At 34.6% G+C, this 22,821-nt stretch overlaps 4 protein-coding genes, 1 non-coding gene and 1 pseudogene across 6 annotated transcripts; 4 read left to right on the top strand and 2 right to left on the bottom strand.

Moving 5' to 3' along the window:
• Positions 1–237: 237 nt before the first annotated feature.
• Positions 238–3,153, top strand: LOC143536073 (toMV susceptible protein tm-1(GCR26)-like). The gene is given in 7 exon segments (XM_077030155.1): positions 238–370; positions 524–1,183; positions 1,266–1,760; positions 1,834–2,029; positions 2,118–2,326; positions 2,394–2,572; positions 2,661–3,153. Coding segments are annotated over 7 exon segments (2,277 nt in total). The 5' UTR covers position 238; the 3' UTR covers positions 3,067–3,153.
• Positions 3,154–4,270: 1,117 nt separating this feature from the next.
• LOC143536049 (thioredoxin domain-containing protein PLP3A-like) lies at positions 4,271–6,192 on the top strand. Its single transcript, XM_077030132.1, has 8 exons — positions 4,271–4,358; positions 4,618–4,692; positions 5,091–5,138; positions 5,217–5,359; positions 5,480–5,552; positions 5,636–5,697; positions 5,775–5,872; positions 5,956–6,192. The coding sequence occupies exons 1-8, from the start codon at positions 4,275–4,277 to the stop codon at positions 6,060–6,062; spliced, it is 690 nt and encodes a 229-aa protein (XP_076886247.1). The 5' UTR covers positions 4,271–4,274; the 3' UTR covers positions 6,063–6,192.
• A 416-nt stretch (positions 6,193–6,608) lies between these two features.
• On the top strand, positions 6,609–6,680 carry TRNAH-GUG (transfer RNA histidin (anticodon GUG)). Its single transcript has one exon. It is a non-coding gene; the product is annotated as a tRNA-His (tRNA).
• Positions 6,681–6,849: 169 nt separating this feature from the next.
• LOC143536048 (peroxidase 72-like) lies at positions 6,850–8,118 on the bottom strand. Its single transcript, XM_077030131.1, has 4 exons — positions 7,884–8,118; positions 7,607–7,804; positions 7,341–7,506; positions 6,850–7,250 (listed from the first exon to the last, which is right to left on the bottom strand). The coding sequence occupies exons 1-4, from the start codon at positions 8,109–8,111 to the stop codon at positions 6,850–6,852; spliced, it is 993 nt and encodes a 330-aa protein (XP_076886246.1). The 5' UTR covers positions 8,112–8,118.
• Positions 8,119–13,390: 5,272 nt separating this feature from the next.
• On the top strand, positions 13,391–16,302 carry LOC143536047 (uncharacterized). The gene is made up of 7 exons (XM_077030130.1): positions 13,391–13,627; positions 14,621–14,763; positions 14,841–15,112; positions 15,199–15,353; positions 15,421–15,683; positions 15,767–15,829; positions 15,932–16,302. Exons 1-7 carry the CDS (start codon positions 13,420–13,422, stop codon positions 16,181–16,183), a joined length of 1,356 nt encoding a protein of 451 aa, XP_076886245.1. The 5' UTR covers positions 13,391–13,419; the 3' UTR covers positions 16,184–16,302.
• Positions 16,303–20,899: 4,597 nt separating this feature from the next.
• LOC143536098 (large ribosomal subunit protein eL6 pseudogene) lies at positions 20,900–22,821 on the bottom strand (annotated as a pseudogene). The gene is made up of 4 exons (XR_013135827.1): positions 22,782–22,821; positions 21,959–22,220; positions 21,758–21,864; positions 20,900–21,135 (listed from the first exon to the last, which is right to left on the bottom strand). The product of XR_013135827.1 is annotated as a large ribosomal subunit protein eL6 pseudogene (transcript).

Raw genomic sequence — 22,821 nt, 5'->3', positions numbered from 1 at the left:
AAATTTTAGTACCGATACCGAAAATGTTGAAGTCAAAAATTTAGAAAACACCTGTATCCGTCCTTGAAAAGTGGGTACAAAAGTGGTACCCTACACCCAACAGATTCAGCTTCCACCGAGTGACTTGCCGTTAGAATCATGCAACCGCTAGAGTGATCTGCACTCATCTTCAACTCACACCTAAATTAATATCAGTCAACTATCTAAAACTAATTGATCTGTGCATCAACCAATAACCATGGGTAATCATAAAGATTTGCTTCAAGTCTTTTGCATTGCGACTGCTGATACAAAGCGTCAAGAACTCCTCTTTCTCTCTGAATCAGTCCGATCCAATCTCACTACCTTTTCCCCTAGTTCTCCCTTAAAGGTACACATACATACATACATACATACATACATTCTTTATTTATTTATATTCGATTTAACTTAATCATTCATTACAACTCTAATTGTAATAATATAGATCTTCAATTTACTTCAGATCCCTAATTTCCTTAAATACATAAACTTATATGCACAGGTACAAGTTGTAGTTGTAGATGTATCAGTTGGACCAAATGAGACTAACACCTTTAAAGATTTTAAATTTGTATCAAGAAAAGAACTTTTATCTGCCTACTCTGAATCCGAAAACAAACCCGAAGCTCAAATCCCGGAAATTAGAGGTGAAGCCCTTGCAGTCATGAACAAAGCACTCACTTTTTACATCAACAAATCACACCAACGCGGTGTCCTTGCTGGCGTTATCGGCCTCGGTGGCAGTGGCGGTACATCGGTATTATCACCTGCTTTTAAATCACTTCCGCTTGGTGTACCGAAGATAATAGTATCGACTGTTGCTAGTGGTCAGACCGAGCATTATATTGGGACGTCTGATTTGGTTTTGTTTCCGTCGGTTGTGGATATTTGTGGGATTAATAATGTGAGTCGGGTTGTGTTGTCCAATGCGAGTGCTGCATTTTCCGGGATGGTTTGTGGACGGCTCGTGAATGTTAAAGAAGCTTTAGATCCTGGGAATGATAAGTTTACGGTTGGATTGACGATGTTCGGTGTTACGACTCCGTGTGTGAATGCTGTGAAAGAAAGATTGAATAAAGAAGGTTATGAAACTTTGGTTTTTCATGCAACCGGGGTCGGTGGTCGAGCTATGGAGGATCTTGTTAGAGGAGGGTTTATACAGGTAAGTTTTGAATTTAAATATTTGATGTGGAAGCTTGAAATTGGATGTTTTGGTTAATTTTGTGATTATTTACTTTTTGAAGGGCGTTTTGGACATTACAACGACCGAGGTTGCTGATCACATAGTTGGCGGTGTTATGGCTTGTGACGAGTCGCGGTTTGATGCAATGATTGAAAAGAAGATTCCTTTTGTTGTTAGTGTTGGAGCTTTAGACATGGTGAATTTTGGTGCTAAAAATGCAATACCTGCAGAATTCCAGCAGAGGAAAATACTTGAGCATAATGAACAGGTTGTCACGCATCTAAATTTAATTACATTTACTTAAATAAATATATTTTGTTAACACCTTTATAATTTACCGGTGTCATTAATGCGAACAACAGTCGAGGAAAACAAGAAATTTGCTGCGTTTATTGCTAAAAAGTTAAACAAATCGTCATCTAAGATACGCGTGTGCCTGCCAGAAATAGGCGTTTCTGCTTTAGATGCCCCCGGAAAGCCGTTTTATGACACTAATGCCACTGGTACACTTATAGAAGAATTGAAGAGACTCGTTGAGGTTACAGATGATAGGAAGGTTAGTTTGGTTATTATTTCTTAGTTACTTATCAAACTTTGCTCACCATTAACTAAAATCTGTAATAAATCAGGTGAAGGTTTATCAATATCACATTAATGACACCGAGTTTGCAAAGGCTTTGGTTGACTCATTCTTGGAAATAACTAAAAAACCAAATGTTTCGAGCCCGAAACAGAGGGCTGTTGAACCTGAGGCTGCAAGTGTACCCTGCAAGACTTACAGAACAATTTCTTATAACTTAACTAACTTCCCTGATGCAAAACCGGGTGAGTGTTGAATTGTTGATATTTGATTCGTCATTCGTGTATGTTAATATGTGATGGTAAACGCTGACTAATATATGTTATAAAACAGAAACATTGGAAAGAACGCATACTGTGTTACAGATGTTGAGAGACCAGATAAGGCAAGGGAAACCGATAATAGGGGCGGGCGGTGTTGATCTGATTGTACTGTACAACTCGGGGCGGTTTAGGATGGCTGGGCGAGGCTCGTTAGCGGGATTGTTACCGTTTGCTGATGCAAATGCTATTGTGGTTGATATGGCTAATGAAATATTGCCAGTAAGTATAATATTTATTATTCTCATTATTTTTTTAGTATTTTGAAATGGAATGTATAATTGTCTAGGTAGTGAAAGATGTAGCTGTCCTCGCTGGCGTATGTGGGACCGACCCGTTTCGCAGAATGGATCACTTTTTAAAGCAGTTGGAATCTATTGGATTCTGCGGGGTCCAAAACTTCCCGACTGTCGGCTTGTTTGATGGTAATTTCAGGCAAAATCTTGAAGAAACAGGAATGGGATACAGGTATGTATTTCTTAACAATCTTATTATTTTAAAAAAAGTTGTTAATGAATAATGAGTTAGTTATGTTAGTTTGTTTATCTGTTTGCAGTTTGGAGGTAGAGATGATAAATAAGGCTCAAAAAATGGGGTTATTAACAACAACATATGCTTCTAATGAAGATGAAGCGGTTGAAATGACAAAAGCGGGTGCTGATATTATTGTAGCGCATATGGGGCTCACAACATCGGGTTCAATTGGGGCAAAGACGGCTGTGACATTAGAACAAAGTGTGGCACGTGTACAGGCTATTGCGGATGCGGCTCATAATATTAATCCTGATGCGATTGTGCTTTGTCATGGAGGTCCTATATCGGGTCCGGTGGAAGCAGAGTTTGTGTTGAAGAACACTAATGGAGTTCATGGGTTTTATGGTGCATCGAGTTTGGAAAGATTACCGGTTGAAGAAGCTATCAAAGGAACTGTTCAACAGTACAAATCGATATCTTTAGTGTAATGTGTAATGTAACATCACTTGTGTTTGTTTGTATGTGTATTTACAGTTTTTTGGACTTTGAGAACAAGAAATGTGAGGAATAAATGAAGGCCATTTTGATGATATAAAGTAACTTGTTTGTAACATTATATCTTCTTAAAGGATGTGATTATGTCTAATTCTATAGTCTCACAAATTCAATCATTTGGTAAATGGTTAGTTGTTTTTAAATATAGACAGGTCTATTAACCATAATCTGGCTAGCAAAATCATATATTTTGTTATGATTTTATAGTTGCTTACCAAAAAATCCTTCTTCCTCACTCATATTATGTTCATGGTTTGATCCGATCAGTTTAACAATTGTTTTGAAAAACGACAAATTAAACTGGCTGGACCGGCCAAAATGATTCGGTTGATTTGAACTATAGGAAAAACTAAAACAGTTAGTTTGTAAAAAAATTTAAAAGAATAATAAAGATGGTTTATGAATTTTATGCACATACATGATTATACATATTTAGAAAATGAAAAAAAAGATAAATAAATGACATGTTCGCTTCATGCAACGATCAATTTGAAGTTCAAACCATGAGCCATGGACAAAACTAGGGATGAGCAATAACCGAAATTTGCCGAAAACCGAAAACGGCTATCGGTTATTATTTATACCCTCTGTTAACCGAAATTAAGCGAACCAAACCATTCATATTTTCATATATTTCTAACTTTTATATATTAATTTCATGTATTTTCTGTTTTACATCAATATTTCATTGTTTATTATACCCATTTCATGTATTTATGCTTCTAAGTAAAAATTTTAACCTAAATTTGATTTTGGTTATTAACTGCACCAAACCGAAAACTAAAAAATTAACCAAATACACCAAACCAAAAACCGATATGGTTAATTCCGTGCACAGCCTAAACTAGTCAAAACCATAGGAAAGAAAAAATAATAACAGGTATGGGGGAAGTGTTGGCATATGTACAGGGTCTTGTAAACCAAAGTCACTTGACGGGTTTGAAAGAAAGGCATTCTTCGATCAGGATTCAAATCAAAACACACACACACACACACTTGTTGTTTCTCTCCAATCCAAATCTCAGATCTCTCTGGTAAGATTATAAAAATATTTCAAACTTCATTTTTATTTATTGTTTGGTGGTCTAAATAGGCATTCATTATTGAAATTACAATACAATTTGGGGTTTTGTAATTAAAGATGAATCCGGATTCAGTGAAATCGACTCTGCAAACATTAGCCTATGGAAATGTTATGGCTGCTGCTGCTCGTGATTATCAGAAGGTAGCTACTATTCTCTTATTATCTCATTCCATTAGGGTTTCTTAAAATTATTGCCCCCTTTTGATTTTCGTCTTAATATTAAGTCATTTATGCAGCCAAGTAGCATTATTATTATTATTCTGTCAATTAAATTTGCTTTTTATTTTGTTTATGTTTGGTGTTTGGATATATTGAAATCAATTTTGTTCCAAGTTATGATTTGATCATGTTAAGAGGATCTAAATTATGTATGTAATTATTTATTTATGTATTATTGTAGGAGTTATTAGCTCAAGAGAAGGCACAGGCATCATCCTCTGTTAATGAGGAGGTTGATCTAGATGAGCTGATGGATGTAAGTTATACCTTCATTTACATATTCGTTGTATGTCATATGCAGTGTTGTAGAACTCGCTAGTCGGGATTAATCGGATTGGAATTTTGTATGTAGCTTTTAAAATTATATACATACGCACACACACACAAAATTTTTCAAAATTTTATATATAATTTTTTAATGTTGTTAACCGGATTGGATTAACAAGTATAATTTTTCAAATATTTCAAAGATTTTGACCAATTTTGACGGATTTTTTTTATCAAAATTTGACTGATTTTGACTGACATTTGAACGATCTGGATCGACTTTGACCGACTACCGATTAGCAATTAATCGTGATTTTTACAACACTGATCATATGTTTGTTGATAAAAAAATTCATTTTTATTTATTCAAATGGAACCGTATATCAGGACCCGGAGCTGGAAAAGTTACATGCAGATAGGATTGCAGCACTTAAGGTTTGACTGTTCTTTTTAATGCTAACATATTGATTAATATTAAAAGGTTGTTTATGCTCTGATATTTGATTGCAAAAGAGAGAAGCTGAAAAGAGAGAATCTTTGACTAAAAAAGGACACGGGGAGTACCGAGAGATAACCGAAGGAGAATTTTTGGGTGAAGTCACTGGTAGTGAAAAGGTGATTTGCCACTTCTATCACCGGGAGTTCTATCGCTGCAAGTGAGTGTTTATTTTGTTTTTCAAACAAATAACCGAACTTCATAACAAAATAGTAGTCACGTGATAAATATATTTACTTTATGATTTCTTTCTAGATGATAATGTTGAAATGCTGTGTAGGATAATGGACAAGCATTTAAAGGCTCTTGCACCGAGTCATGTGGATGCCAAGTTCATTAAAATAGATGCAGAGGTATATTTCTGCAATATACTTTTTACTTTCTGTATTTTTAACTCGACTTGCAGTATGGTTTTATCATTTTCAACGTCGTGCAGAATTCCCCGTTCTTTGTCACCAAATTAGGAATCAAAACACTGCCATGTGTCGTATTATTCAGGTCAGCTTCATGATAATTTCAGTTTTGATGTTTTTTTATGCAGTCTAAAATTTAATTATTGTTATTGTTATTATCAGAAAAGGAATTGCGGTAGATAGGCTGGTTGGATTTCAAGACCTTGGAGGAAAAGACGATTTTACCACTAGGAGGCTAGAAGCTTTGTTGATAAAGAAAGGTGATATATTTGTTCCCCAAAAATGGATATATTCTTTTACTGGTTTTGGTGTAATGTTGTTATTATATTTGATACCTGTGTAGGTATAATTGATGAGAAGAAAAAGGAAGATGACGAAGAAGCTGAATATGATGAAAGTAGACGCAGGACGGTTCGAGTTTCTGCAAATCATGATTCTGACTCTGAATGACAGGAGTAAATTTATGTACCTTGATTTGATGATCATGTTATGTAATTTGCCAAGATTTTTGTTTCCTGAATTTATGAATATATGTATCGTGTTATACTTTGTTTTAATTAGTAGTAAGTTCAGATTTTGAAATCAAATTCATACATTCATGACATGTATCTCATCAGTGATCTTGATATATGTACATCTTTTAGCATTTATAGAAATGTATTCACGGTCTAGTTCGATCAGTTATCACAAAAATTCTTGGTCTGCCTGATAAGTACGGCTAACGAAAACGTATAATTACCCATTACATATTTTGAGAATGTAAAACAAATAAATTATTAAGGTAAGCGGTTCGCTTGGCTTACACGATTGTTTTAAGTTTCAAACAGTTGGATGGACCGTTAAATCTACAAGCCTTTAAACACAAACCATAAATTTGAAATCATGAATTTGTTTGTGTGGTTTATATATTATTATCAAATAAATACCTATTTCAGACTGTTATTGTTCTGCTTATAAATCTTACTTAAAAATATCAAATGCGATAGTATCACCATTGTGGCTGTAGTTTAGTGGTTAGAATTCCACGTTGTGGCCGTGGAGACCTGGGCTCGAATCCCAGCAGCCACAAATAATCTTTTTTGGTTTGTTTTAGTTATTTATTGGATAAATTAAAGTTACAATGCATAATAAATAACTAAATAAGTATGATTTATCATGTAATTTATGACAATAATAATCAATATTTTTCATTATTACACCTCATAGCTTTCACTTAAACAGGTAAAAAAAATGAATTTTAACCTTTGATATTCCTACAACTTTTTCTGATCTGTCCTCTGAATCCTGTCAGTGGACTAATATTCCCCATTTTAACCATTGATTTAGCAAACTGTTGGAAAAACATGTCTTCATTTTCAGCATATTCCTTCACAATCTGCATAGATTCTTGGTTATCCTTAAACAAGATTTGATCAGAACTCAAAACTCCTTTAGAATCCATCAAGTTCTTGTAGTACTCATTATCAAATTTCATAGGGGTCACATTATCCAGAAAAAACAAGTTCTGGTCACCACCCGATTGCGGGCAGTTCACGCGCATTTGTGCCGCAAATAATTGATTCATATGCTCGTTGCCCGTGTTTCCATATAACCTTTGCTTGAAGCTGGTGCACCTAGCATTTCCAATGGTGTGACTTCCTACAACACAAATAAAGCATCTTTCTTGAATTACGACTTGAGTTTTCTTTAAAAAATGGGATTTTTTTGGTCATTATCTTTAGAGATTACCCGAAAGCGCTACAAGATCGACAAGGTCAAGACCTTGAATCTTGAATTTGGTTAGGATGGTTTGGAAAGTGTTGTTTGGAGCAGCAATATTATGGTTAGACCCGTGCAAACTTGCTCCTAGTGAGTCCCTTCTTCCAACTGGGACTTCCCAACTCGGTCCGCCACTCTACAAATACAAAACAAATATTTATTCAACTTTTTTGGTTAATATAATATAATATAATATAATATAATATAATATAATATAATATAATATAATATAATACAAGTACTGTAGAGTCTCTGGCTGCTAGAGCCAAAATATCTGCACACGAGACGGTCTGTGGACAGGCTGTCTCTAGTGCAGCTTTAATCCGGTCAATGACTTCAAATCCACGAGCTGAGTAGCTATTGGGGATAGACCCTTTCTCGCTAATTACATTACGTGTCCCGCCATTGTCTAACAATATTGACGCGTCACATCCCTAGACAAATTAATAACATATGATCATATAATCTCAAAATCATGAAATATGAGGTTTGAAGAGATTGTAGTTCGCGAACCTTAACGAAGCAATCATGGAAATGGAGTCTGAGCAACGATGCAGCCATGCGAGGGTCTTGTGCAATGGCTTGTGCAACGATGGTGCGAACTATGTTGGTGACTTGTGGGCAACATCGGTCGTAGAATTGCGGGTAGAGGTAGCCTCCATTGGTGATCTTAGAGTAGCAAAGGGTGGTTTGAGCCAAGAGAGCTATGAACACCATGGTCATAGTTGGTGAGTGAGTCATTTTGGTGTTGTGTAGGGTGGTCAATTAGGGGTTGTGTTTTGACCTCTTAGTATGAATAGATATCTTATATATATATATATATAAAAGTGTAGGGTGTGTTTGGTCTTTTTCACTTGAATATGGAGTGGATGAAACAGGCTTGAGGCTAGGTTTGTATTATTATGGAATTAGGTCAACTATTACACAAATGCTTCTTCAATCATTAGGTATATCCATCCTTCTCAATTCAAAACAAAAATGTTGTCTTCATATGAACATTATGTGGTGGAACATGACATTATTTACTAAATCCTAAAACTTTTAGTTGCAACAAACAATTTTTTAAAAACGAACAATTATCAAACATGTCATAGGTTCACTTGGAAAAACGGAAGATACCTTAACTAATTTTAGTAAAATATTTGTATATTTACATAAAATATAAATAGCATGTTGTGCTTTCTATAATTCTGTGTTTAAAAGAATAAAAGAAATGTATAGTTTTTTTAACATCTGCTTTCATACTTGCATATTCATAACAAGTTAAAATCTTTAACAAAAAGAAAACATAATCATAAAACAAAAATTACTCAAAACCATTTCAACTAACCCATTAATCCAACCAGTTTCGACTCAACCCATGCTAATCAAACCAATTAGAGGTTCGCTCCACCGTCCGCGGTCCGGTTTAACAACGTTGGCAAAAAAAATTAAGAAGCATAGGTTCGTGTGTTTCTATTTGACCTTATCCTATTTGTATTACATTCCGCCATGTGATTCATAGCACCTTCTAATTGATCGTTTATGAGTTGGTGCATCATATAAACGAAGAGTTTGTACATTTATTGGTGTAGTTTATATAATTATTTGTTAAAATAAAACATTTTAGTAAAATATTATATGCTATAGTTCTAGTTCCCAGATGTTTTTCAGCCTTTCAAAAGAAAAAGATGTTTTTTTAGCCCTTTTACCTCTTTTGTTACTGCTCATCACATGTTACCTTGTCGTATAAAATGAAAACAAACGATGAGATGGTAATTGAGGTTAGATGATGATGATCGGTTAGCATGAGGGAAAAAAAATATACAAAATCAGTATTAATTTCAATTTCTTTTTATTATATATAAATATTAAGAGATCGGCATGCATAGGTGTTTCTTTGTCGATTGCGATCAAAACATATAAGAGGTCTTTAGATCACACGATCAATTAATGCATGTGACTGGTTGGCAATGTATGTATCAACTGTTCATCTGATCACAATGATGTTGTACGATGTTCTCAACTTGTTACACAATGAAAACACGTGCGGCTTTGACCCCTCGACGAAAAAAGAGTGAGTGTTATGTTGTTTTACAGTTGTATCGTATGAGTGATTGGTTTGCTAGATCAATTATGCTACTGCGGTTGTAAAAATATAAATGGATAAACCAACCTTCCCATAAGTGGTACACTTCACCCTACAAATCTAATTCTCTCGTTTCAAATCATAAGGTGCCAGCGACTCTAGTATTATGTTGCAGCTTCCTTTTTAATGCTTTAATTAATACACACTAGTAATGTGTGTGTTGTCAAAAAGATACTATGGTAAATGGCTAAAGCTGTTTGTGGGCTGAAGATCACTTATTATTTGTTGGGCTGAAATTACGAAGCCCAAGAATTGTAAGACCCATTAAACATAATAACAGCGAAGCCGAAAAGTAAAAAACCGGGTGTTGAACTAGAGGTGCACAAAACCGTTTTTTTTTTCAAACCGAACCAGGTTGGTCAAAGCCGGTTTAGAGGCAAGAGTGGCCGACCTGGTCCATGTCGGTTCGGTTCGATTTAGAACCAGCTTAAAACGGTTTTCCTCAAACCAGTTCAGTTTTAAAACCGGTTTGGTTGTCCAAAAGGGGAACCTGTACCAAAACCGACGGTTTGGGTTGGTTCATGAACCGGTTTGGGTGAAACTGGTTCGGGTCGGTTTACCATGAACCGGTCTCAAACCGATTTTACCTCTATGTTGACCATCTAAAACCTGAATTAAATGGTTTCAAATTCACAAAAACCAGCATTATCGATTTGGTTTAGATTTAGGTAAAACCTTAATTACCAGTTTGTAATGTGTCTAGTATAAGATGAGTTTTGGTAATCAGAGTCTCATACTTAATTATCATTTGGATCTTATACTCCATCTCATAGCCGTGAGGTACACCCTTAGCTCATTACGCATTACTTCACCAGGTTTGGGAGTGTCAAGTGTGCTATTTTATGGTCTTACATGGTTACAAATTCGTATTGGAATGCCCGTTACTTGAAATCTAATCATAAGCTCATTTTTCAAACCTATTTGAAATTGTAGAGCTACTTAGCCGAGTCTAAAAAGTCATGCATAATAATGTTATGATGCCAAGATTTATCAATGTAGCTTTTAAAAGAGTTAATTGCAAATAAGGTCCCTGTGGTGGAACCCCAAATGCAGGTTTCAACCCCGTGGTGCCATTTTTGCATATATGGGCCCCGAGCTGAGCATTTTTTTACAATCAGGCCCAGCCTAACGGCTATAACGTCTGTTAGTTTCAAGGGCGACAATGACTTTTCACCCACTACATCAACATCCGGCTCAATAACCCCCCCCCCCATTCGCAACTTACAAACCTAACCTCTGTTGTCCTCTCGCCGTCATCGTCCTCTTGCCGCCGTCGCCATCTCTTCGTCTTCAGTTAACTGTAATGGCATGCTTAATAACCATTTTCGCCAACACCCGGCTTTTCTCATGTATGAATCGGGTCTCAATTTTGAGTTATGAAATGTGAAATTGTAGCTGCGATTACTTCGATTACTAATTAAGTTCGTGTTCGTGCTTGTTCCTTGTAGTTGCCATGTTGCTCGATTTGTGGTTTTGGTGTACACCTGGTCGAACAAGATTTACTGGAGTAGTTGGTATACATATATGCATCTGTGTATGCATGTATGTATATATGTATGTATGTTTCTGTGTATATGTATATATGTATGTATGTATCTTTCTTTGTATATATGTATTTATGTATTATATATGTGTGTATATGTATGTATATATTATATGAATGTGAATGTATGTAAAGTCACAGGTGACCTTGGAAAGTCAAACTGTGTGTAGTGTGTATTGTATGGATTTGAATGTATATACATGTATGTGTGCACCTTGTGTTTCAATTGGTTAATGTTGTGTAAAGTCAAAGTTTGACTTAGAAAAGTCAAACTATGTAAAATTTTGATTTCATGTCAATTTGGTTAATTTTATACAAATAATTAGTTTATATAGTCAAGATTATGATTACTTATGTTTAGTAGATTATAATAAGTAGCTTACATTAAAGGTCAACATGTCAAAGATAGTCAACCCTAAAAAGTCAACATTCGGTTGGTTAAAACTGTTGGATGAAATATATGTTAACATACAGAGGGTCCAAATTGTAGTTATTTAAAACCACAGGGTTGCAAATTGCAATGGTAGAATGGTCTTTTCGTAGAAAACCAAACTTTGGGTTCACGGCGGGGTCCCAATTGAAAATAAAATGTTGACCACAGGGCCGATATCTGCAAAACTGACACCACGGGGTTGAAAACTGCGTTTGGGTACCACCACATGGACCACATTTGCAATTAATTCATTTTAAAATATTTGATTTTGCAATTCAAAAAGAGGTAGCAATATAGTTTATTGCCCCGTACATAATTTTTTTCAATGTAAACAGTACCATTAATATCTGTTTTTGAAAACAACAAAAAATCAAAAACAAGAAAATTGAAATATAAAATATTCATATATGCTATAAAATTTCTATAATTTTAATAATTTCAAGTTCTAATAATTTCTAATTTTCATATACTAATTATTATATTTTCAAATTGTGTAATATAAATGCTCATTTTCGATGCGAGTAACACGGATACTCGAATAGATTTCACCTAGTATCGTAAGATTCACGTTCTGTCGTGATCCCAACTAATTTAATGAGCAAGTGCTTTTTTTATATTAATGTTTCGGGTCTCTAGTATTTCACAGGCTAGTTTGGTGTTATAGAGGTCATGAGTAGGATGTTAGATTTGTAGATATTAATGAATCATTAAATAGGATTTTGACTTTTTGAGACTGCAACACACAATACTACACGGTTGCTACTGCATTGAATATTTGATGAGCAAATAATTACACCTTTCCTAAGCAGCTCTTAAAGCATTCTCATCCGGTTCTTTAAAATTTATGAGGAGAGTTTGTAAATTATATCGTGTGGTTTTGAGTGGTTTTGAGTGTAAATTATAGGTGAAGAGAGAAAGGGTAGTGATTTTTTGTAAATTTAAGGAAAAGATTGTGATTTTTATAAATAGGGTGGAGAGAAAAACTGTGATGATTGAAGTACAAAAAAATATTATTTAATTAAATAGAAGAGAGAAATTTAGTGTTTTCTAGTGTAATTATAGAGATAGAGTATCGTTTGAGAATGCTCATAGTATATTAATATAGTGTTTAAATTCATTTAACCTAGTTATTGTAGGATTTGACCACTCAGCCTTTAAAAAAAAACGGATATTAATTTTTAATACTTCAAACTTTCACTCATTGGATAATAACACTCTCAACTAATCACTTGTCTCCTACCACTCCCAACTTGTAACTTATTTTCTTATGTCACTCTCGAACTTAACGGACCCTAACCCCGTTAGTTTTTTTTGCTGACATAGCTTGTTTTTGCTTATGTGGCATGATATGTGGAAAATACCTTACTTTAAAAAATATATAAAAACCTAACAAACAACAAATAATATATATATATATATATATAATGGGAAGTATACAATGAAAACCCATTTGATTTGTGAAAATCCTATGAAACATTAATTTTTTACACATGTAATATATGTTGCTATATTTAAAAAAAAAAAATTGTTTTGCTATACTATAATAGCTGGTTGGATGAAATAGTCATGTATTATTTATGAACAAGTGACTATCTCTGGTGACCATGTCATGTCATATCTTCTTATTTTAATAACAAGCGTCCAAATCAAAGGCTTTTGTTTTCCGGATTTCATTTCAATTAAAACAACAAAGAAAAGAAACCTGCTTCACACTTCCACTCTTACTACACCCCCAATTCCTTCCTATTTCAGATTCGAGTTATTAATTAATTAAACATAAACAACCATCAATCAATCATATATGAGATTTGATTTGAACAAACCCTAGATCAATGCACCAGAGACTTCGATAACAATAATTTACAGACACCAAACCCTAACCATGGCGCCGAAGCCGTCAACGGTGTTGTTCCAGAAGAAACGGTGGCTGTTGCTGCTTCTAGGCATGATCTCTATCTCCACCGCCGTTGCCTTTATTATTAGAGCCGCTTATGATTCCTCATGCGATCGTCAGCAGCAGCATTTCGATGTTCCCGGTAACCGGATCCAGAAGCCCAAGGAGACGGTACCGACTCGGATCGCGGCAGCGAGTCCACTCACTTTCATGAAGTCTAAACTCGTTCTTCTTGTCTCGCATGAGCTATCACTTTCTGGTAATTTCAGCTTTTGCACTTATTTATTTGATTATTAATTTATACTATACTTATTGCTGACCTTAAACTTATTGCATTTAACTTTAATTCATGGATCCAAGTTAGTTGTATAAATAGTAAATACTGGTTGAAGTTTTAGATACAGTGAGGCAGTAGCTCATTTTTGCCCCTTTATATGCCCATATCAACCGCAGTTGTTTTTCTTTTGAAGGCTAAAAGTTTTATTAAAATAAACACGACTAGTAAGAAACTAGACAGGACGTTATGACCAAATTACAGACCGATACAGAAAACTCGACCTCACCCCAAATACAAGAAAGGACTAGAAAAGAGAAACACGCTATCTGTCATCCTGCAACTTCAAACAAAAAAAAGGTCGAAAGGGAGCAAGATGATAACTCCCATGAGCCCATTCGGAAACCACAGATCTGTCATCCTGCAACTTTAAACTCTCGCTGCACTAAACCACATATGCAAAGCGACCTAGCCGTCATCCTGCAACTTCAAACTCCCACATGATCTGGCGATAGCATAACCGCTTTTGTCTACCCTAAATGTAACTTGTTACTCGCCCCTGTAGAGCATCGTTAAAACTATACTGCTTTTTTCGTTTTCAGTTGTTATCTGCGTCTTGAAATCCACAGGAAATAATTTAATCGACTCACGAAACTCAACTAAGTTAAAGAAAAAGAGCCTTGGATTTTTCCTCTTTGATCGTTGTATAGCCATTTATTCTTAGAACAGTGTGTTTTGAATGATCGACTATAATACCAAACTGCAATAGGTTATGGCACTTTAATTGCTCTGTTATAGTGTTATTAACGATAACAATTTGTTATCAGTATTTTTATATGGCCTCAGCATGAAAATAAGGGGAAAATATTCTTGTTGATCTATTGGTTTCTAAATTAAAGAAATTATCATTGGACAAAAATCAGTAATCAGCATTTACTATTTAGTACCACAAATAATCAGTTTCATTTAATTCTCTAGGTGGTCCATTGCTTTTGATGGAACTAGCATTTCTATTACGTGGTGTCGGTGCTGAAGTTTGTTGGATAACAAACCAGAAATCACCAGGAACAGATGAAGTCATATACAATTTGGAAAACAAGATGTTGGACCGTGGAGTGCAGGTACATCTTTCATTTCACATGGTTATAAATTTATAACATTTGTGATAATGTTTGATGGCTTAGTTTTTATATTATAGGTTTTCTCTGCTAAAGGTCAAGAAGCTGTAAACACAGCTCTAAAAGCCGATTTGGTAATTTTAAACACTGCTGTTGCTGGAAAATGGCTTGATGCTGTTTTGAACAAAAACGTCCCACGAGTATTGCCAAAGGTTTTATGGTGGATTCATGAAATGCGTGGCCATTATTTCAAACTAGATTATGTTAAACATCTACCATATGTTGCTGGCTCTATGATTGATTCCCATGTGACAGCTGAATATTGGGAGAACAGAACTCAAGAACGCTTAAAGTATGTGTAATATCTATCTTCACATACTCATTTAATCACTCTTTTTAGCTACAAAGTTGTAAAAAATGTTTTCTTTTAATTTGCAGAATTAAAATGCCAAAGACATATGTTGTTCACCTTGGTAACAGTAAAGAACTTATGGACGTTGCTGAAGATAATGTGGCCAAAAGGGTTTTGAGAGAGCATGTTAGGGAGTCACTTGGAGTTAGAAATGATGACATATTATTTGCAGCTATAAACAGTAAGTTAATTAGTCTTTTATTCTAAAAGTTTTAAAAGTTATTTTAATTCATAATGATAATGTGCAGGTGTGTCGCGAGGAAAAGGTCAAGATTTATTTTTGAAGTCATTTTATGAAAGCTTACAATTGATAAAAGAAAAAAAGCTACAAGTGCCATCAATACATGCGATAATTGTAGGGAGTGATATGAGTGTGCAGACAAAATTTGAAACCGAACTTAGGGATTTTGTAGCACAGAAAAAGATCCAACATCGGGTTCATTTTGTTAATAAAACGCTTACTGTAGCCCCGTATTTAGCAGCTATCGATGTTCTGGTTCAAAACTCTCAGGTACCATGAAATTCTCATCTTTTGACTTTTGATGATCAAAATGTCAAACCGTTGACTCGGGCAACTTTTTCATGTTTTTTTAGGGTCGAGGAGAATGTTTTGGAAGGATAACAATTGAAGCTATGGCGTTTCAGCTTCCTGTATTGGTATGCATTTCAGTTTCTGTCTTCACAATCAATGTTTTTAAGCTATATTAATAATTATTATATAATTACATAAATTTGGCATTTTTGTTTGTTAATTTGCAGGGAACATCAGCAGGAGGAACTGCAGAGATTGTGGTGAACGGGTCAACCGGGTTTCTGCATCCTGCAGGGAAAGAAGGGGTGACTCCACTCGCTACAAACATAGTTAAACTTGCTACACATGTTGAAAAGCGGTTGACCATGGGAAAAAGAGGGTATGAGCGAGTCAAACAGATGTTTCTAGAACGACACATGGCTGATAGAATTGCTGCTGTTTTAAAGGATGTATTGCACACTTCAAACGCCCGACATTAATTTAAACATGTGTTGAAATTCAGAAAAAGATTTTGTATATTGAAAAACAGTATAGTGAACATTATTGTTTGTCTCCGTGTAGTTTATCTTCATTAGTCTGTGATTTGAACGTGTACTCATTTATAGTTGGATTAATGTTTCTGTTAAACTCACTTCGATTTTGACTTTTATTTTGTCAAATTCAAACAAATTTCAATCTGAAATTCTGAATACAAGTCAATCTGTTGCATCCGATTACAAGTTGATCCAAGTTTTATTGGTTGAATTCTAAAAAGTTTGAAATTTGCATCTGATTACAAGTCGACCCGACTTTTATCTCTCAAATTCAAATAAATTTGCATTCATTACAAGTCGATTTTGATTTGACTTATTTTTACAAATTCAAACAAATTTGCATCGATGACAAGCTGATTTGAGTTTTATTTTCTCAAATTCAAGCAAACTTGCATCAGTTTACACAAGTCACATGAAACAAATATCAAACCAATGTCTAAAAATTGTTTTGCATAATCAAAATTTGCAAAGAACATAATGCAACCGATCTAATGTAATAAAAAGACAGCGGCTGTAGTTGAAGTTGACTTAAGTTGAGGAAGGTTTGACCCCAGCGGATCTTGGTTGGGTGACAGTTGGTGGTTTGGTGAACCAGGTTGTGTACAGGAACTGCTTGTTGGGACCCACATGATTGCATATCTGCTTAAGTTTCTGCCTCTGTTTCATCCATCTCAACACAGTCTTCATCTGTGTTTTGCTGGTCAAATCTTTGACACCAACTTCCTGCAACATGTTTGTAATCATGGTTATTTCAGAAATAGTTGATGATGAATAGACAGAAAATCGAAGTGACCTGAACGCGTTCCCATGTTTGAGCAACATTCAGAGGACCATGCTCCTTTAGAATTTCGAAAATGGCCCGTGTGATGGTTTGGTTTTGCTCGGGTCGGAATCTGGGCTCTAATGCTTTCATTGCTGGTTTCGGTTTTGTGCCAAGATATTTTACTGCTGTGGTAAACATGATGCCTTTTGGGATGAAATCCAACAATCCTCTGCAATATTCATTTATTAACTAAATAATTTTATTTTATTTATCATGGAATCAGTAAATACGATACGCATAGTGTTAAAAAGGCAAAGATGATATAGTGAAATATAGCAGTATGAACGGATAATAAAAAAATGAACTTTTTAGAGGATACATATGAAATTGCCTTAAATTCATACAGTCCATAGTTATCAAATGCGTTAGACGCGCTCAAGGCGCATAGGCCTCGCTTAAGGCCTAGGCGCAAGGCGCCAAAAAAGCGAGGGCCCGAGGAAAAATAGGCGCACTTAAATAAAGCATTTAAAATATACTATGTATATGAAAAATAATACTATTCTTCAAATAAAAAAACAAAAGCTATTATATAACATTTAATATCATCTAATTAGTACCAAAAGTTCTAAAATAGTCGAGATTCAAATGCGATCCCGAAACTTGAATGACAAAATGTATCAATATAGCAACCCTTGAGTTTCTTTTGCTTGCCTTTTATGTTCTCATGTTCTTGGCATAGACAATGCCGAAGCACTTGCCTAGGAACTAGAAGCGCATTTATTGAGCCTCACTTGAAAAATGGGCCTAGTCGCAAGAATCGAGGGCTTTTAATAACTATGATACAGTCTGTTGAGTTCCAAACAAACAGCTTAATAAATATCGAACTCAAGAAGCAAGACCAAAATGTATCATTCCATGCTGATAAAAACTCAGATATAACAACTAACATTCATCAATCATAAAGAAACGATAATTTGACCAGCGCAAGCCATACAATCGGTCTGAAACCCTAAGGTCCTGTTCGTTTCAAGGATTTGGAAGGAATTCTAAGGAATGGGATTTTAAATCCCATGAATTGATATGTTCGTTTCATTAAATGAAAGAATGGGAAATGGAAACTAAATCCCATCAAATCCCACATTTCATGGGATTTCAAAATCCCACCTATTTTAAAGGATTGTTATGGAAAATAAAAACCGCTCCAAAAAAAATTCAAAAAAATTAATAAAAAAATCATAACTCAAAATATAAATCAAAAATGAAAAATGTAAAAAAACTAAAACGTTTCCTTCGTTGTCCTCGTTCTACAAAAAAAAAAAAAAAAAAAAAAAAAAAAAAAAAAAAACCCGAGAACGAAGAAGATTCCAATTCCAATACATATTAACCAACCAGACACATAAAAGGGATTCTCAAACATTCCATTCCATTCCAATTCCAAATCCAAATCCTTTAAAAAAAGTACGTGAAACGAACTGGCCCTAATATTAATTTTTGTTACCGCGTTTTTTTAACGAAGTACTTAGCTTTTTGTCGCAAGCTAACCGTGGCTGTTACAAAATGCATAATAAACCAATAGTATAAATAAGCAATCTCAAATATAATCAGATAAAGAGTCAATAACTCCTGATTATATTTCTGCCACAACCCAAACAGATAATCAAATCACTATGAACTCCAACAGCTTAATCAGATAAATTATAAAACTCATTTTCACTACCGCAATGCGAGCAGATGATTAAATTGTAAAAGAAAAACCCTAGAAAAATGAAATGAGATGAAATAAATAATTAAGGAGATGTAAACCAGGTATTTATAATTAATTATAATTACAAGGCAAACAAAGGAGTATTTGCAGCAGTAAGGATGAATACGCACCTGTAGATTAAACCCTTGGCCGAATGGGCGTTAGTCGTCTGCTTTGCTTCTTTATTTGGGAGAGGGTGTGTTCTCGTTAGATTAAACTACGAGCTACACTTTTGTTACTGTTTCTTATAATAAAAAATTAAAGAAACAAAAATATTGAAAACTAAAACCGAATTATAAGCTTGAAGAATTACAAACTAGTGGCTTGAATTCTTAGCGGAGAACCAAGATTGAATCTTAGTAGTGTCATTTTTTGGTGAATATTAGCGATAAAGAATTTGAGCTAGGTCTTGTGCAAAGGTTGTTGGTTCGAACCCAGAGCCCACTTGGGTTTTCGTCACACCATGTGTTACGCCAGAGAGTTCTGCTCTTGTGGTTGCACAACGACTGTCAAGTGGCAGTCGGCGGTATGGTTTTCAGGGAAATGCCCAAGCCAAACTCTGAAGTCAGTATGGGCCCGGTTAAGACAACATAGTCTGGCCAGAGTGGGGCATCAGGGGCTCTGTAAAATTGGAGAGTGCGGTAACCTAAATAAAAAAAATCGTCGTTCTAAAAAACAGTAAATAGAGAGATTTATAAGGTCTTAGGGGATGCTTGGGATTCCTTATTTTTATCTCCTTATAATTTACAAGGAGAAATCATAAGTAACAAGCGTGTGACTTATCAATATTTCCTCTCACATAATAGGATAATGTGGTCTAAAAATAACATAGAAGAGGTTTATAGAAGACACGCATATAATGCTTTTGTATCTCAGAGGTAAAGAGTTTCAAGGGAAACTTAGAATTCATGGGGTTTTGATGATTACGTGAAGAAATCGTTATTTTGAACCTAAATACGAGGGAAGGAAGTTGTAGGTAATTAATTTGTTGAGAAAGGGGAGGGGCATACAATATGATAAAGCCCTTTTGACTTATTTTAAAGTCTTTTGAGTTATATAAGAGGTATTGTTGAGATAGGTTAGGGTAATTCATACAAGGGTTAATCTGTGTTGAACTCACAATAGTCACGAAACCCCGTTGTAGATGTATCTATGTGTATTAGTGTTGGGGCTTTTGGTTCTATGAGTGAAGTTAAGGTTGTAAACCGATTTCTATGAATAAATGTTAATGTATACATGTTAAATAACTTCTTGGTTAATTTCATTCTTATTCAGTACCCGCATTATGTGCATATGAAATATGATTCAATTATGATGTTAACGATCACCTTATGAATGTTGAAATCAAAGGATTTAAGTTAGCATGTCAAAATGAAAGAAAATAGGACTTAAAACAAATTTGAGCATTTTAAATAAGATGAACAAGTCTTGGCAATATTGTGAATTATAATAGCCGGTTGTGGAAACATTATAATAGCCGGTTGTGGAAACATTATCATAGGGTTAAATAGAACTGTTGCATATATGTAAGCGCCAAAACCGAGGGTCCTGTCACCCGATGATAGGAATTTGTTAGATCTTTTTTAAAGAAAAATATGTATTTGATCCTTTAGTTATAACGTGTAGAGAAAAAAACTTAATACTATAAATGCACTATACGTTATTATGGTGACGAGTGATATCAAATTATCAATACATGGATATCAAATTATCAATACATGGGCATATGAAGAGACTACGTCGAGCTAAGTGTTATTAATCTTCTCTAATTTGCTTCTCAAAGAGTCCCCATATAGACACCAAGAGAATTAGGGGGTGTTTGGTACAGAGAATGGAATTGTAGAGAAATGGAATTGCAGAGAAAGGGAATTGGTCTGGAGAATGAGAATTGACTGTTCTGTTTGGTAGTACAGAGATTTCAGTAGAGAAATATAGCTGAGAATCATTTCTCTTGTTTTGGTACATAGAAAATAAACAGAGAATTATATCAACTTTATCATTAGCACAAGTATTTTTTTCATAACAAATTTTTATTAAAAAATAAAAAACATATAAAAAGATGCATAAATTCCAACCAAAATATGCATTGATCAAACCAATTCACATACAAAACATAGTTTTTAAGCAAAAAACATCAACCATAGTTAAAACCAATTCACATACAAAACATAATTTTCTCTTCTATTGTCAACGCAAGAAAAGAACGTCCTAGATCCACATCTTTACCAAACTCACCCTCTCCTTTCTTCTTTTTCTTCTTGACCTTCTTTCCAAAGTACTTGTCATCAAACTTTTCCACATTTACCCCTGAAATATCAACCTTTGTTGATGTGGCGATAACGTATAATTGGTTCACTCGCCTCAAAGGAACACCATTGATCTTAAAAGGGCCTGAAATGAAGAATGTATATCAATGATTGCAAAATAATGAAGGAAAACAAATAAAAACAAACACATAGAAAATAAAGTGTCACAATTATTGAAATAATCAACAAAATGCAATGAAACTGTAAAAAGATACTAATTCTCAGATTTGACATGTACTTTTGTTATAATGAATAAGCATTTGAGTGCATCTTGAAGCCTACTAACAATAAATAAACCCAAACAAGACTTGAACACTGTCCTTTAAAACCTTTAAACCACTTATCAAAACAAGCCAAACAGGTTGGTGAGCTGCAATCATGTAAAAAAATGGAATAGCAGGTCACAAAAAATGGGTTAAACATGTAAAAAAATTGGCAGATTAATCTTGTCAAGTATATATTTAATCCTACTTTAAAAATGTTAATCTAAACATACTTATTATCATGTTGTGCTTGTTTCATGTTTAGGGTGGTGTTAGATTTTGCTACCACTAATCAAAAAAGCATGAAGCAGAATTGCAAACATTTAAACAAAACAAGTAAAAGCATTTGCAGACATCATAAAGAATAATAAAAGCATTCAAACATGCAAATACAGAAATGATAAGCAAATGTTTCTTATCAAAATACACAGAAAAACATATTACCTGTAACCAGCAACAATCCAGAAGTAAGCTGTTTCAAGAAAACAACCCTCTTTCCCTTGAATCTCCCAGCCAAAATAATCAAAACAGTTCCAGGAGTAATGCTAGCCCTAAAACCAACCAACAAAACAATCAAAAACTAAAATAATACGTGAATCAAATCATAATCATCATTAGCATATAAACAATAATAAAACAATATACCTGAGCTTAGTTGGTCTGGCTTTGCGCTTGTTAACAAGCGGTTTCTTCACATCATCGGCTGGATAGAACTTTGGTGGCTTCTCAACCGGAGCAGCAGCAACAGCTTGCTTCTCGTGTTTAGGGAAAGCACCTCCGTTCTTCGCCTTAATAGCCCAAAGCCCCATTTTGTGGTACATTTTGGACCGTGAGTATTTCCCCACACCTCTGATCAAATCAGGGTTCCTGCTCACATATGGCTTCCTGCCCTTCGATGCCATCGTTTCTACATTCAAAATGCATATAAATGGTGATTCAAAGTAGCGTTGAGATTTGTATCATACGAAAAATACCCATACCAAAAGTAAGTCTAACTGTGTAACCTAATACCAAATACCATATTAATTTTTTATTCGGTATCGATACCATAAAAAAATGGATACCGAAAACAAGTAAAACCTCATAACGAATACCATACGGATTATTTCAGTTCGGTACAAATCAATACCATAGAAAAGACCGAAACCAGAAACAAGTGAAACCTCATACCTAAAGCCATACAAATATTTTCATACCGGTACCGATTTAGTTCGGACTATACATACAAAAATGCTCTTCCCTAATTTAAAGTTTAAACCTAACGCTAGTGATTCTCAGCTCAAACTACATCAAATCACAAATTCGTAACAAACGTATAAGGATTTGAACCACAACATCATATCGGCAAAATATTCACCTATTAAAAGTCAAAACCCTAGAAATCAAAATGAAATGGTTGCAAACTTGAATTGAAATATATTACAGATTATGGATAGTTTGAATCCGTTAAAGATAAAGCAATCGTTACCAGTGGTTTTGTTGGTCCGGTGAAACGCGGCAAGCTCAGA

This window comes from Bidens hawaiensis, unplaced genomic scaffold (genome assembly GCF_021521415.1).
Source record: "Bidens hawaiensis isolate Kalapana, Puna unplaced genomic scaffold, B.hawaiensis_p1.1 tig00010732_1, whole genome shotgun sequence".
Classification (NCBI taxonomy): domain Eukaryota; kingdom Viridiplantae; phylum Streptophyta; class Magnoliopsida; order Asterales; family Asteraceae; genus Bidens; species Bidens hawaiensis.
This window is presented reverse-complemented; position numbering and strand designations above follow the sequence as displayed.